Raw genomic sequence first — 14,538 nt, 5'->3', positions numbered from 1 at the left:
AGACTTTTTTTGCGCTATGTCTTACTGAAGATGACATAAATATAATTAGAAGAACTCGAAAATCGTGCTATGGCACTGTGCTGTCATGACCCTTCGTAGTGGAAGAGCATGGAAAGACCATTCAATAGCTGTTCACATTTCGATTGCACAGATGGAATATGTGGTATATAACATACGCACGCTCCCACGCCATATTAACTGCACTTCGTGATGCATATGCAGAAAATGAACGTGAATAGAATAGTAATGTGTATATCAAGTAGTATATTTTGTGCTAGAAGCCAAAAAATAGCAGATTCAGAAATAAGATACAAAGACCCTAACCACGGACGTGCATCGGTTACACAAGTTTGAGCACTAACAGTCTCATACAGGCTTCCTGTGACCTTCGCACACAACTCTGCCAAAGGCTCAAGGGCATTCGTTTAGCCTTTAGAAAGAAAACTCCCAAACACATTTACATGTTTCATTTTATTTCTTCTCAAATGTAAAATCAACAACTCATGACTGTTCAAGTTGGGGAAAATTTGATGCTTAAACAGGCAAATCACCTTGGTATTTTTAAAATCCTGAACAGTCTGCATTTGCAATATAAATATTGCTAAAAATTACCTCATCTTTTCATTTACAGTTTTGTTACTAGGCATCCTCTCTCATTCTGTAGATATTTTTCTAGTCTCACAAAAAATCCCATAGGTAGATATTACCTTTCTGAATCAACGAAAGTACAGGATTTATTCAACTACTATAACTGCATGATTGGGCTATACAAAAGCAAAAGTAAAATACATTACAGTAAAGCAAACAAACCCATCAAGCCATTTGATAAATATTTATGCTAAACAGTTTATTACAGACGAAAAAAGTGTGTGATTTGTTGTTGACCCTTTATCTGAGGAAGCAGCCTACGTCTGCATTTTTTATTCTGCTGAGAACATTTCTGTTTCTGATTATCATGGTTACCGACTACCAGCCTGATTGTTCCTATGGGTGCCTCTTTAGATGAAATAGAGGAAACACAATGACACATTTTTTTGCAAACTTGCTTATCGGCATGACTTGGTCTACTTTGTATATTTTCTTTATCGGCCATGCTGTCATTTATACAATTCGCTTGCTTGTCAAGACATGTTTCATTTATGATGGATTCTGCAGGATGCATGACTGTTTTGCTGTAAAATTAAAAAAATGTACACGTCTTACAAGAACATACTAAAGTAAGAGTGGACAAAATAATTAACAGTAATGATAAAATATATAACAAAGGCTAGATATTTTCTCTCTCTATATATATATACACACACGCACTTGAGAATATACTTTATGTAATAATTGTAAACACAACAGTGATACCGTTTGATGTTTCATGATTCTACACAGATGCATGCACACACACACATAATAATAAATTTATTATTATTATTACACACACATGTACAAACTGATATTCATGTACTTAATGAGATATTTAAGCAATTCTGAGATTTGCTGAAAAGCCGCTTTTGTTCCAATGACTAATGAATAAATATTTTGTGTGTACTTCAAATATGAAGAATCTTAAAATAAAAATGAGACACCTAAAATCTTAACCCAGTCAGGCATAGTTAAATAATTTAAACTATCAGGAATAAATCAGATTAACATGCATCGTTATGTGGCAGTATACCTTGGCAAAACAATGACAGAATCCAAACATCTTTTAAAGCATACTTTCTGGAATGTCTTGCTTTCTTGTCCATCTGGTGCATGACTGATAATCTTCAAAACAAAAGTGTTTCCAAATAGAAATGGTCAAATTAGATTTTGACATAAGTATCTTAGTTATACACTGCAAAGATATTTCATTGTTTTGGTTGAATTGTGAAAGTGTCACATACTTTAGTATCATAGCATTTAATTTACACCTTTAAATAAAATTAATGACATTTTCACAGTCTGAAATAGTTATGTTTAATTTTCACAAAAGTAATTTTTTCATACTTGACCCCCCTCCCCACAAAAAAATCATTTGAGTGCAAGCAAATGTTGCAATATGACTGCACAAGCATGTGTGTATTTAGCTATAGGCTTGTATGTGCATGTGTGCATGAATTATTGTCTGTGGATGTGTCAGCTATGCAGGTTAAGCTCTGGGTCCTGCATTCACTGAAATCAAGATTAATTCTGGCAAGAAATGTAATATCTATGTTGCATGCTTAGTGGAGTTTTTATCAGACACAAGTGAAGTTCTTTTCATATCAGATATATCATAGGTCAACAAGAACAACAGCTAGCAAGGCTTCTTACACTGATATTTTTCTTCTGTAAACCAGGCTTCTTACTTCCAGCCTTCTTCAAGGATGAGGAATCCTTTGTTAAAACTGGTGAACTGTATATACACAGACACAGTCACAAAACATATTACCTTCCTTTAACAATGAAAAATATCCTTTAAACTTGAATTGAAAACGTACCTCCTCCGTAAACATTACTCCTAACACCCTTTCCCACAATGCTAGTCCTTTTTCACACCCTTTCCCGCTTGTCTTCTTTTTGCACGATCACAATACTCTCAGTTCTTGTTATTTGGTTCCTCTTTGCATTTTCTGTATTTGTTTTTATTCGTCATTAGTACTGTTGCTTATTCATTCAAAGTTTATATGTTATTCATTTGTTTTCCTGTTCCTCGTATGCTGTCCATGTCTCATTCTTGTACTTAGGCGCTAAAAGCATGCTCCTTAGGAGTGTGAGTATGCACTTTACAAATTTTGGATTTATTATTATTAATCACAACATACTCACAGATACATGGGCACATATGCAGAAATGTATACGTGTTGGCACGTGCACACACACACACACACAAACCAGACTACTTCAAAAATATGACTGACAGGAAAGAAAATATGAAAATGTTACCAGAAACGTGTCAGCGTGCAGGAAAACCGTGTTGGGGTATGTGATCCAAATGACAAATCCTGCATCCAAAGATAAGCTGAACTGACAATAGTAGGAGCTGATGCACACTTATCCAGAAACCATAGCAGGACTCGCTGAACTCGCCTACTTGCTAGTGTACCACCTTTGTTAGCTGCCACCTTTGGATGATAATCATTCACTCAACAAACTGGTACATTTTCGGAAAATTTCTATTGTAAATGTATATTAAAGACAAAAGTTTCTTTACATATGTTCTCTTTTTTTTTGTTTTAACAATGTTCTTCACAAATAGCTGTTATAAACGTTGGTCTTTTACTTACTGATAAACAGTACAATCATCTTAAGATCACAGTGTTTACCTTGTCTGGACTTATTAGCAGACCCTGATCCTCCATGGTAAGTATAAGGTCATCAAGTTGCCTTTCTATTGAGTTTGCAACTTCCTCAACAACTTGATGTGGAAATCGCTTACTTTTGCAGTTGACCAGACTATTCTTTATGGTGACTATCACGCGGGTCAGCCCAGATCTGTTTCATACAACATGCATGTGTTAACTTTTCCTATTAAATATAGCGTAAAGGGCAAGTTAAATAATGCTATTGTTTTACATATCTACATATTGCAAATAATGTTTGTCAATTTAGACAGAAACTTTTAAGAAACCTCTATAATTCCTTGTGCTTCTACTTCTATTATGTGATATTTATGTGTGTGTAATGTACAATAAGCCTGTGTTTGAATTGGGAAATGAACCTTCTAAGCCAATATTCTAATGGTCTTTAAAGGGCCATAATTCTAATTGTCTTTAAAAACCAAACTTTTATATTACAATGGAAAAGAAATTTTTTTCGGCAGGGAAACAGTGCCACATAATCATAACAAAATGATTCTGTTTTTCTGTATATGTTTGCACAGAGTGTATCCACTCTGGTAATCAAATCCTTAATTTGTGATGTACAAAATTTTGCGACCTGCCTTCTAACACCCATAATTAAAGCCCCCTAGAATTTGTTTTTCTCAGGACTGTGGAAGTATACCATGCCTTGTACATGCTGGATCTTCCATACGGGTTTGGAGTCGACTTATGAAATCTGTTAGCATTCCTAAACCCTTGACATGAAGCAGGAGGTTGCTGTCTGGTGGTGGAGCATAGCCTTGACCTCCAAGTCGTAACTGTGCCATCAGTGACAATGTCATCTAGCAATCAATGCAGGGTAGATTTTTAAAAAAAGTACTAATATGTATGTACATGAATAATCTACATATTAATAATACACATGCATGTACACACTGAGGAACACATGCAGATATACACAAAAACACACACATATATATACATGCCAAAATCAAAATAAATTTTTATTGTATTCTCCACATATCAATATTTTTGATGCAAAATAGAATAATAATAATAGTAATAATAATAAAGGCAAAATTTGTAAAGCGCATACTCACACTCCTAAGGAGCATGCTCTTAGCACTTAAAAACAAGAACAAAACATGGACAGCATACGAGGGACAGGAAAACAAACAAATAACATATGAACTATAAAATAATAAACAACCTTACTAAGTGAAGAATAAAGAAAACACAAAGAGAAACCAAATAACAAAAATAAGAGCTGAGAGTAACATATTGCAAGAGGGTGTGAAAAACGACTATCATTTTGGGAAAGGTTGTTAGGAGTAATGTTTACGGAAGAGGTGCGTTTTCAGTGCACATTTAAAGGATTCATTAGTGGGTATAGGTGGCGGATATGGAAAGGGAAAGAGTTCCATTTTTTTGCTGCAAACACTAACCAAAAATCCTGAAGAATTTATGGTCTTAACTGTTAGGAAGACGCTCTTTACATCTTTACCTGAAACAAAGACATATTCTTTTCTTTTGCTTCATGTTTGAGATGTGTGAATGCGTGACTGTCCAAGCCTCTTTCTGGTGTGTTGAAAATGCAAGCCAATGCCAGCTCACTGCGAGTGTTTACCAGTAAGTGGATGTAGCTGGAGATAATCTGAGCAACTATTTCCTGCAAAGGAGCATAATAATAAATATCTAGTAATGTTCACTTTTCCATCTACTGTACAGGTAGCAAAACTACTAATTAGTCATTGGGGAAAACAAAACTAAGAATCTGAAAACTGGCAGCATTGTTTAGACATTTTTTAAGCATGTCTCTATCCTGCAAAGAGGTAATATAATTAATAACCAGAAATGAAGACATCATAACTGGCCTATTAGTGCAGCAGACTAAAATGCATATACATGTGCATGCACACACGCACACATACAAATTCAAAGTTTTTTCCCCTCCCTAACTCCCAGGTACCTTTAAAAAACCTCTGTCAGATGACTCTAATCTATCATTGGCATTATCTCCCTGCTCCTGAGAGGCCATGAATGAAAAGAGAAGAGCTTTAGCAGAACTGGTAAGACTTATCCTTTGCTGCTCTTGGTGGATGGTTGTATTCTTCAGCATTTCAGCAACAACTTCCTGTATTACAGAAAACTATTTATAGGGTAGCTTTAACAGTGACATCTATCACTTAATGATGGTACAAGATCTGTTGACAATTTCAAATAACCTTAAAGACACACACACACACACACAAACTGCTGAAAAATATGAATTACGCTGGTCATCCTTACTCAGATTAAAAACCCTCAAGTCCACTATCCTATTAATATTGTGAGATTTACTATACGGGACATTTTGTAGTGAGGATGTCACCTTTATACAATTTTGCCATTTAAAAGAATTAAATGTCTTGTAAATCCAAACATAATTTATTTGAAAATATTAGCTGGGTATGTTAATACTTTTTATCCCAGTATGCAATACAAGAATCCTAAATGTAATAAGTAACATAGCTGTTGAAGTCTAAACATATATACTTGCAACAAATCTGGTGCCTTTCCATGAAATTCAAAGTGAACTGAAGAAACATCTTTGAACAAAGCTGAGTCTGTCTTCAAAAGTTCAGTTAAAAAGGTCTTAAAAACATCCACAGCATCAAAGTGGTTGCTGCTCTTCATAAAAGAAGTATACTTTTCCAGCAAGTCTTCGTAGAGGTTTCGTGTATGCTGATGAACTGTGGTATCTAATGTGCTATTCATTACTGTTTCTAGCAATGACACAACTTTCTCACAATTGATCCAGTTTGCCTGCTCTACCACTTCCTCTCTGTTGGCTTCAAACAGTTCTCCCTTCTGGTAAAAGGACATAAAAAATGAAAGCAAATAGAAGATTTCATTTAGGACATTTTCATTATTAAGGGAAAAAGAGAAAGTTCATCCTGTTACATATCAGTTGTGATTCATGATTATTCACTGCTAAAAATGTAAATATTTATCCTGTTACATATCAGTTGTGATTCATGATTATTCACTGCTAAAAATGTAAATATTTATTTCTGTAGTTACTTTCAGATAAACTTAACACTTTTCTTAAGTTAATAAAAGTGTTAAATCATTTCTAGATTTAAACATTTACTATCTACTAGTCAGTGATATTCCTTTATGAACATCAAATATTACTTGGCCCACTGCTGAACGGGCAAGAGAATGGTATGAATGGGAGATATTACTTAAAATGGTTCCTGCAATAAATGTAAGACTAAAAGTATCTTTAAAATGATTATGAATGAGTCTGTGATTGGGGTGTACAACACACACACAATTGCCTCAAACTACTCATGGAGCATGAGAAATTTACCTATTAATTATTAATGACATCAATAAAAAATGCAGCAGTCATTTACAATCACAAGGTCATGGGTTAGCCATCACAATCTACAAGGATGGTGTAATATCATGAAGAAATAAACTAAAGTATGATCTCATTTAATTAATAAAGGTATTTTCATCAGCATCATTACCTTTTTGTTTTGATTGGCAATACAAAGCTGCACAACTTGCAGCTGGTCTTGAAATGCTAGAAGAGTAATTCTCTCACTGATAAGTTTGAGTCTGCGACAGCATCTGATGGCATACTGAAGCAGGGACTGTTTTTTAGGGGGAAAAAGTCACCACCACTCGATCTGACCCCATCAATACAGGCAGGTTGTAACATTAGGTGCACTGTTTCCATGATTTGCAATTTTATTACTCAGTTTTTTTTTCTGACTTGTAAAGAATGAATCTTTATTAAGATTATCAAATTAACATCGTTCACGTTTGTAACAATTTGCTATTACTACTAATAATAGGTTGGGTTTTCTTTTTCAGTCTGTGAATTGTTATAGTTTACGTGTTTTGTGACCGAACATACGAAATATTATTCAAACATACTGCAGATTAAAATTTTTGAATATTTTAAAGTTAAAATATAATGTTCCACTACACAAAGAAAAACTATTAAACAATCAGTGCATGTTTTCACATAACGATGACGATAAAAATCCGTCACTAGAAAACAAGAATGCGATAACACGTTACGGAGAATTAATTCAAAGACAATATATTAGTTCGTGGTGCCGTCAGAACCTGAAGCCATAAACTTTAGCTCGTTATCACTGACTGCGATTTTTTTCTACATCAAAAATAACGTTTGACAGTAGTCGTTTAACTCAAATTTTGCAGACGACTGTGGGGACCAATCAAATAACGCCAGTGACACAAGGGATGTCATTCTCGCTACTTGATTTCCAGAAGAAACAATCACGAGCTGTATAGCCAAAAAGCACCAACTATATTATAACGTCCGTGGTAAAAGCAAAGATCTCAATGTAGTCTTTGGTAACAGTCTTTAGCACGAGCTCATCACAGAACATCGAGAAGACCAAAGGAATTAACGTACTACAGAATAAACTTCAATGTTTCCCAGCAATCGACTGATAAACACGGAAATCACGTCGACGCTTTTGTCTCCCAACTAAAGAAATTTTCACACAAATGCACAAAGTTGTATCAGTATATGTGTGGCTCACTTGATTCATTTGTGTGTGCTTACGTAATTCGCAAAGTGTTGAGAGTGCCTCTTTTTTTGTATATCCGTATTCATAATGACTTTAAAAAAAACAACAACAATAAAGGCTCAAAAATAAAGTTATCAGTGACGACAGCACGTACGGTATCTTTGCATGACGACACAAACGGATCAAACTGCGAGGCAAAATGCTGTAAAACGTTTTTGTGTGGAAAAAAAATCAAGTATTTCTTCCCACTACACTATAATTGTCAAGTAACTTTTTCTGTGCTGAGAATATGGATGGCTTGAGCTGTTTTGTGTTCACTTCGTCTGTATTTTTTTCTTCAAACTGGGGTAAGAACTTAATATTCAAAGCATACGCATTTATGGAGGATAGCTGTATCTCATTTTGAACTAGAGCAAAAGGTAAATTATTTCAATCTATAAATAACGAGAGCGTAAAAGCAAAACGACAAAGAAAGTTCGCGCTGGTGAAAAAATATTACTGAAAATATTACATATATATATATATCTCCCCATCACACACACACACAATTACTGTACTCCCAAACATTTTTATTAGTCCATTCGGTCAGTTCACCTATCAGTTCTTAAAGTGCTTAAAGAACAGAAAATAATAAAGCAAGTCCGACCACTGCATGTAGGAGACGGCTCCAGTACGTTACTTTCACATCCAGATCGAGTCGCTGCACCACGCACCACGGGCCCCTTGTAATTTTAATAATAAATTATGTTCCCAATATATAATAATGTGTTTACAACTCCATTGTCAATATCTACATTTTATTTAGTAATGTGATATAGACTGTAAACATTAGGAAAGTGCACTACGATCTACATCACCTCTTGAACACAGAGTTGTTTACACGAGAGTGGTTAGTAAATGAGGAAAATGACGGTAAAGAATCAAATTTGCAGTGTACCATAGAAACAAAAATCCCTCGAGTGAGGAATGTTCCGTCAACGTTTCCTTAAAAGAAAAGAAGAAGGAAAAAAATCCACTGTGGCCGGGCCCCTTCAGAACCGTGGGTCTGGGTGCACCAGACCCGACCTGCCCTTCCATCTCGTCAGGCACGTTCACATCATATACTAAGCTGCAGTTTCGAACAACAAAGCGTGCTTCGCAGAAGTTTGTCTAGTCATCAGCTGACACGTCCGTGGATGCTGTTCTGGTGACGAGGATGAATGGACATTGGAAAAAATGACTTGTGGAACTGAAATCATTCAGTTCTGCTTTCTGTCAAATCTTTACATATCTTAACATATTTGCGTTATACTGTTAAGATAAAATATTTACTAGTTTGTTTGATTGTCGAGCTCACTTATATAAACTTTGTTTTTTTTCGCCAGTATTAGTCTCTTCTTACAAGGAAGGAAGCCTCTTGTATGAACGTAAGTTTTTATTTTTCCTTCCCTATGCCCTTTTCGAAATGAAAAGAGAGAATAGTTGTGAATGTGGCATTTGAGGTAATGGTGGTGGAGGTAACAGCTGTAAATACTAAGTAACTCAGAGGCAAAATATACACGTGCTCAACCACAGTGTTCTCTAATTTTAACTTTGTATCTTCCCTTCTCTCTGTCTCTTTTAAGGAAAGATACAACTACTTCATTACAGCTTTGATTTGGATATTTATTAGTTAATTATATATATATAAGTATTTTAAAGTTCATTCTAATATATTTGTGTATACTATAGTTTCTGTGTTTATTACAGCTAGCACGGATGTGAAGAAAATTCTCTCGACTGATGGCTGTGAGCATTTTGAAATCTGAAACTACTAAGAAACCGCATGTGTCTTTTCTGGTCTTTTTCTCTACTTGCACAGTTCCTTTACTCTCAAATAAGTTAACATCGAGCCTGTCTTTCTGAAGAAAAAAAATTCAAGGCGACGACAATGACGGTGACAATAACAAAAGCAATAATAACATGAATACTGTAAACAACCATGGTCAAACTACACGACCAATTAATGGACCCTGTCCCCCTAATTCCGCCCACATATACCAAGTCTTTCCAGAAAGAAATGAGAATTATTAAAAAAATATTTATGTAGTGGTGGTGATAGATCGTGATGACTAAATATCTTACAAATCTGTTCAGTTGCAAAACGCGTTATAACTCTTCTATTTGTGTAATTGTTTGTTACAGTGCCTGTCCCAGGTGAGTGAAACATTTCGAAGACTTGTTATTTTCTTGGCAATCCGGCTTAGTTCCTCTTACTTTGTGATAACTTCCAATATATATTTACATGCAAAGGCCTTCTATTTTTCACAGAGATTGTTGGCCAGACAATTTCTTTCGGCAACTATTTCTGGAGGAAGCATAGAGTTGCTCTATGTTATTGTTTGTAATCTCCGAATCAAGGATGCCAGCTTTTTTAAGCTTTCAGTGAGAACAGAGCTGATCGGAAGAGTGCTGATGAAGCAAAATGTAATTTACATCGAACTCAGTGAACCAACCCAGACCTGTGATTTAGAAACAATTGTACATAAACGGTTCTTTTGAAACCTGAAGTTTGGAGCGGATACGTGGGTATCTATTATTTTAGACCAACTTGTTAGGTGACCGAAGTTTTTCCTCTAAAGAAAGAAAACTATTAAATCAAAATTTTTCATTAAAGTTAAATCGATATTGATAAAATAAACGAATTGCTAAAAGCACCTGCCATTTACAGTTTTTTCTTTGTTGATATGGTTTCCTACCAAATATCGCTGATTTGCAAATTATCTCTTACTGGTGGGCTATTTCTATTGACACATCATAATGAAAATTATAGATATATATGAGTACATGTATTTATATATTTATGTATATTTCCTATATGACTTGATTACAATTGATATTAGGGCCGTGTGATAAAGGGATGTTTCACTGGAATTCCGGATGCTACCCATGTTCACGCTACTGCTACAAAGGAAAGTGTGATAAGTGGACTGGTGTGTGTAACTATCATAAGTGTGACGACGGAAGCAGATACTCCGAAGACTTCCGGTGTCTTAGAAGTAAGTTATATTTTAGAGTTTTACATTTCACAGATCAGGAGCCGCATTTGTAACGCTAAGGTAACTCGTCATCCAATTGTATATCAAGCGCGAAGTTTTGTCTCCGAAGTTCTAAAGTAACTTCCAGGCCCTAAGAATGTTGCTTTACCCGTGGGACCGTTGTTATCAAAGAGTTGCACAGATCCTCTGGGATAAAGTAGCATAAAGCAATATCCTTGGGGTGTAAATAGTGCGTCCTAACTTCGGAGACAGGACGTTTTACTTTTACTTTCTTACTTTCACCCACGGCAAACGACTCGCTTCATGGTTGCGGTAGAATCGTGTGAAAACACCAAGAAAATTTTTAATTAAAAAATATAATAGTAAAAAAATCCAGAAAGTTCTTTTATGGCTATAGAAGTTCCCAGGACACTTCATGCTTCATCCTGAAATTTAACTATAAAAATTATGAAGCCGGCGAAAAAATTTAACTGAAATTCAAATAATTATTCATAAACATCACAATAAGTTTTACAATTAAAATAAATATTGAAATACATTAATAATATTCAAATCATGCTATTAACTTCAAATTTGAATACAACCTTATTGTATATGAAGATAATTATTTGAATTTCAATTAAATTTTTCGCTGGCTTCATAATTTTTATAGTTAAAATTCATTTTAAGGATGAAGCGTTGGGGATGAAGTGTCTGGGGATTAAGTGTCTGGACACCCTATAGAAAGCTAAACGCACTTGACTGATTAAAACAATTATGTAACTGGGAAATAGCAGTCTATTGTAACACAGATTTTTCTTGCATATATATATATATTCATAAATATATACATAAAGACTCTTTCACATCCTACGTTCTTCTCTTTTTAATTGGTTATCGTTACATTTTCCTTACCGAACGCTACTCGTATGATGTACATTCTTATGATAAATTAGTTGGAATTAGATTTTCTTCATTTGATTATTTTTATAATATTTCTATTATTTGCACATTAAAGTTATCAGATGAAACAGAAATCGAGTATTTTTATTTTGGGGCTGACAGGTCAAGAAGACAAAAAACAAAAAACAAAAAAAACTTGATTCTTTCAGTATTATCCACAGCGGGAACAAAAGTCTAAGCGAAGAACTGTTTTTATTTAAGTCCACAGGGTGCACAAAAGGCTATTTGTGTCCACAGAACACGAACAAGAATCATTTTTTAAAATTTTATTTTCATTTATTTATTTATTTTTTTTGTCCACAGCGTGCACAAAAGGCTGGTACGGTGAAAACTGCGGGCGGCCATGCGGGAAATGTTTGCTGGACACGTGCCACCCGCAGCACGGTCTGTGCTACAAGGGTGATAAGCTCGGGTATTCGTTAAGAGACGAGTTCTTCAAGGCTGTGGATTTAAATGAACCTTGGAACGACTCCAGCTTGGTACGATTCCACGGATGGTGTGAACACATGATCGAGGTCAAGGAAAATAAGATCACATTTGCAAACGTGTCCGATCGAGACTTCGTCGTGCAAGGGGAGACCAAAGCCAGTAGTCTTGATGACATCAGAAGCTCTGCGGGTTTCAACTACCGTGGCCCACGTTGTGAATATCGGTCAGGTTCGTTCTTTCCATTCAAACGGTGTTGATTGTGTCTCTTATAAAAATAGTCAGGCTGCAGTTTCTCCCCTCCCCATTTCTTTCTTTATTTCTAGTATGGCATAAACAATGACTACACGCAATTCTAAATGTTACAGCATAATTAATCCAGCTATCTCTAATGTTTTAAAAATATTTTTATACAAAACCTACCTCTCATTAAACTGCATGAAAAACGAGATGTTTTGCTAACACCAGATCTTCATCAACTGCTTATACTGGAGACCGCGCATTTTGCTCTCACTTTCGGTTCCACTGTTGGATTATTTATTTCTTTTTATTTATTCTTTATTTACTCTTTTTAGAACACACTTTTTTATATAAATGAGTTCTTACTATTCCTTTTTCACATTAAACAAATTTAGGTTGTGATCGTGGGCATTATGGTATCAAGTGTGAAGAGGAATGCAGCCTATGCGCTGCTGATACGAGCGGACCTTTCTGCAACGATTTTGCAGTTTGTATGGGGAATTCATGTTATCCCAAAACCGCGAGGACTTGGATTACAAAAAACATCTACGGTTCACTGCGCTGCCGTCAGTCAGGTAGATAAATTTTTAGCACTTAGCCTGTATGCTTCTTCCTCTATCTGTCCATCTAGCGCCAGTCCGCATCTACTTCCGGTCTCTGCATTTGACGTTTTTAAAAAAAAATCTTACTTCAGGATGCATGATGGCGGCTTTCACACTTAATAATAATACTTTATAAGGATACCATTTCACAGGAACAGGAGCAACAAGCAAGCAATAGAGTCATAACAGATATATACAGGCCTCTGGACCATCTCAGCCCAGGGATCACAGGCCATATCCGGCCCGCAACAAGCAGCCAGTAATAGAGTCATGACACAGATTATATTACATGGGCTCTGACTTGAACGGCCCGTGAAATTTTGGTCAACATGGCCAATACATTAGCCAATAGGGAATTAGAATCAATTCGGAGGTTTGCTGCTTCGGCATTTAAGTGAAAAGCAAAGACCAAAAATGTGTTTCCTGAAGAAAATTTGAAAAACGGAGAATACCTTAATAGGAAGAGACTGCTAGTCTTTGGTTTGTTGTTGTTTGTTGTTGTTGTTGTTGTTGTTGTTGTTGTTGTTGTTGTTGTTGTTGTTGTTGTTGTTGTTGTTCTTCTTCTTCTTCTTCTTCTTGTTATTATTCCCAGACATAATCTGGCAATTATCTCCACTTGATTCGGAATGTCACTCTCTTACTTTCTCCATCCTGCCTCACCCTATTCCGTACCCAAAAGGACCTGTCAACCTTTAAGTGTAAAAACAGAAGTGTTTCACTACTTCGGTACACTGATGCCACACATGTCCCGGCTAGTAATTATTTATTAAATACGCAAAATGAAAAACTTAAATGTTTTTGTTATGCCAAAACCTTCTCAACATCCCCTTGCTTGCTTGTATTCTTTCTCGCAGAGTGTTTTCCAAACGAAACCAAGTACTTCCTTCTACCGACGCATGCTAAGGCAGACGAGGTGAAAGGACGAAGGTGTTTAAACAATTGTGGGCGCTGCTTCCGAGGACTATGTGAACAGAATAGAGGGGCATGTCTTTCTGGTTGCGAAGACGGGTACACTGGGAACAGATGCGTGGTACAGAACTGTACGTATTTGAATGTGGGGTCAGCCTTGAGTGTCCTAAGATAACAATCTGTTAAGTGGATCGTCAAGATGTCTCTTTCTTGACCGACCGGTAGTGAGAAGGATTAGTTTCTTCAGAGATATGTAGAGCAAAATCTCTGGTCTTGCTTAGACCAACTGCTCCAGAATGCTCTCCTATCGGGGCTTTTGACTTGAAGTGTGAAAGTATAACAAATCATACACCTTATGTCCAAAACTATGCCTTCAGTTTAAGTATCAAAAAAGATTAAGGCCTTACTATCTCTCTCTCTCTTATGCAAGACGAGCCCTAAATATTGATGTAGCATCCTATGGAATAGCCTTCTTCACACTTCCAACTAACGAAATTCAGTCTATACCAGTTCAAAGCAGGACTTGTAAACATCTGTATTAAAACTTTTGACCTTCCATCCAAACACCCAT

General features: G+C 35.8%; 2 protein-coding genes across 9 annotated transcripts in view; one reads left to right on the top strand and one right to left on the bottom strand.

The window, feature by feature from the left end:
* Positions 1–87: 87 nt before the first annotated feature.
* Positions 88–7,858, bottom strand: LOC112573413 (PCNA-interacting partner-like). 3 transcript variants are annotated; one of them, XM_025253760.1, is made up of 11 exons: positions 7,844–7,858; positions 6,794–6,995; positions 5,811–6,125; positions 5,245–5,409; positions 4,780–4,944; positions 3,963–4,117; positions 3,279–3,447; positions 2,899–3,077; positions 2,287–2,368; positions 1,667–1,758; positions 89–1,172 (listed from the first exon to the last, which is right to left on the bottom strand). In XM_025253760.1, exons 3-11 carry the CDS (start codon positions 6,030–6,032, stop codon positions 851–853), a joined length of 1,551 nt encoding a protein of 516 aa, XP_025109545.1. In that variant the 5' UTR covers positions 6,033–6,125; positions 6,794–6,995; positions 7,844–7,858; the 3' UTR covers positions 89–850. The 3 variants fall into 3 exon arrangements, with proteins under 3 accessions (XP_025109546.1, XP_025109545.1, XP_025109544.1); XM_025253759.1 differs by lacking the exon at positions 7,844–7,858 and adding an exon at positions 7,401–7,797; XM_025253761.1 differs by lacking the exon at positions 7,844–7,858 and having other exon boundaries at positions 88–1,172; positions 6,794–6,936.
* Positions 7,859–8,003: 145 nt separating this feature from the next.
* The window catches only part of LOC112573842 (scavenger receptor class F member 1-like), a 29,723-nt gene continuing 23,188 nt past the window's right edge, over positions 8,004–14,538 (top strand). For all 6 annotated transcript variants that reach the window (XR_003101288.1, XR_003101287.1, XR_003101286.1 and 3 more), the window contains exons 1-8: positions 8,004–8,178; positions 9,196–9,237; positions 9,560–9,598; positions 9,995–10,006; positions 10,693–10,848; positions 12,094–12,447; positions 12,852–13,031; positions 13,913–14,098. Coding sequence is in view for 1 of the 6 variants with exons in the window: in XM_025254483.1 (XP_025110268.1) it covers positions 8,121–8,178; positions 9,196–9,237; positions 9,560–9,598; positions 9,995–10,006; positions 10,693–10,848; positions 12,094–12,447; positions 12,852–13,031; positions 13,913–14,098 (1,027 nt within the window). In the remaining 5 variants the exon portion in view is untranslated. The remainder of the gene's footprint in view (positions 8,179–9,195; positions 9,238–9,559; positions 9,599–9,994; positions 10,007–10,692; positions 10,849–12,093; positions 12,448–12,851; positions 13,032–13,912; positions 14,099–14,538) is intronic.

Source organism: Pomacea canaliculata, linkage group LG10, assembly GCF_003073045.1.
Source record: "Pomacea canaliculata isolate SZHN2017 linkage group LG10, ASM307304v1, whole genome shotgun sequence".
Taxonomy (NCBI): Eukaryota; Metazoa; Mollusca; class Gastropoda; order Architaenioglossa; family Ampullariidae; genus Pomacea; species Pomacea canaliculata.
The sequence above is the reverse complement of the archived record's forward strand: the minus strand, read 5'-3'. Positions and strand labels throughout refer to the sequence as shown.

Coding starts and splice junctions, on each gene's coding strand:
- LOC112573413 (XM_025253760.1), bottom strand. CDS start 6,032: ATGAATAGCACATTAGATACCACAGTTCATCAGCATACACGAAACCTC. Junction 3,448..3,962: donor GAAGATCCAGCATGTACAAG/GCATGGTATACT, acceptor TGTATGAAACAG/ATCTGGGCTGACCCGCGTGA. Junction 2,369..2,898: donor TGCACGCTGACACGTTTCTG/GTAACATTTTCA, acceptor GTGTATATACAG/TTCACCAGTTTTAACAAAGG.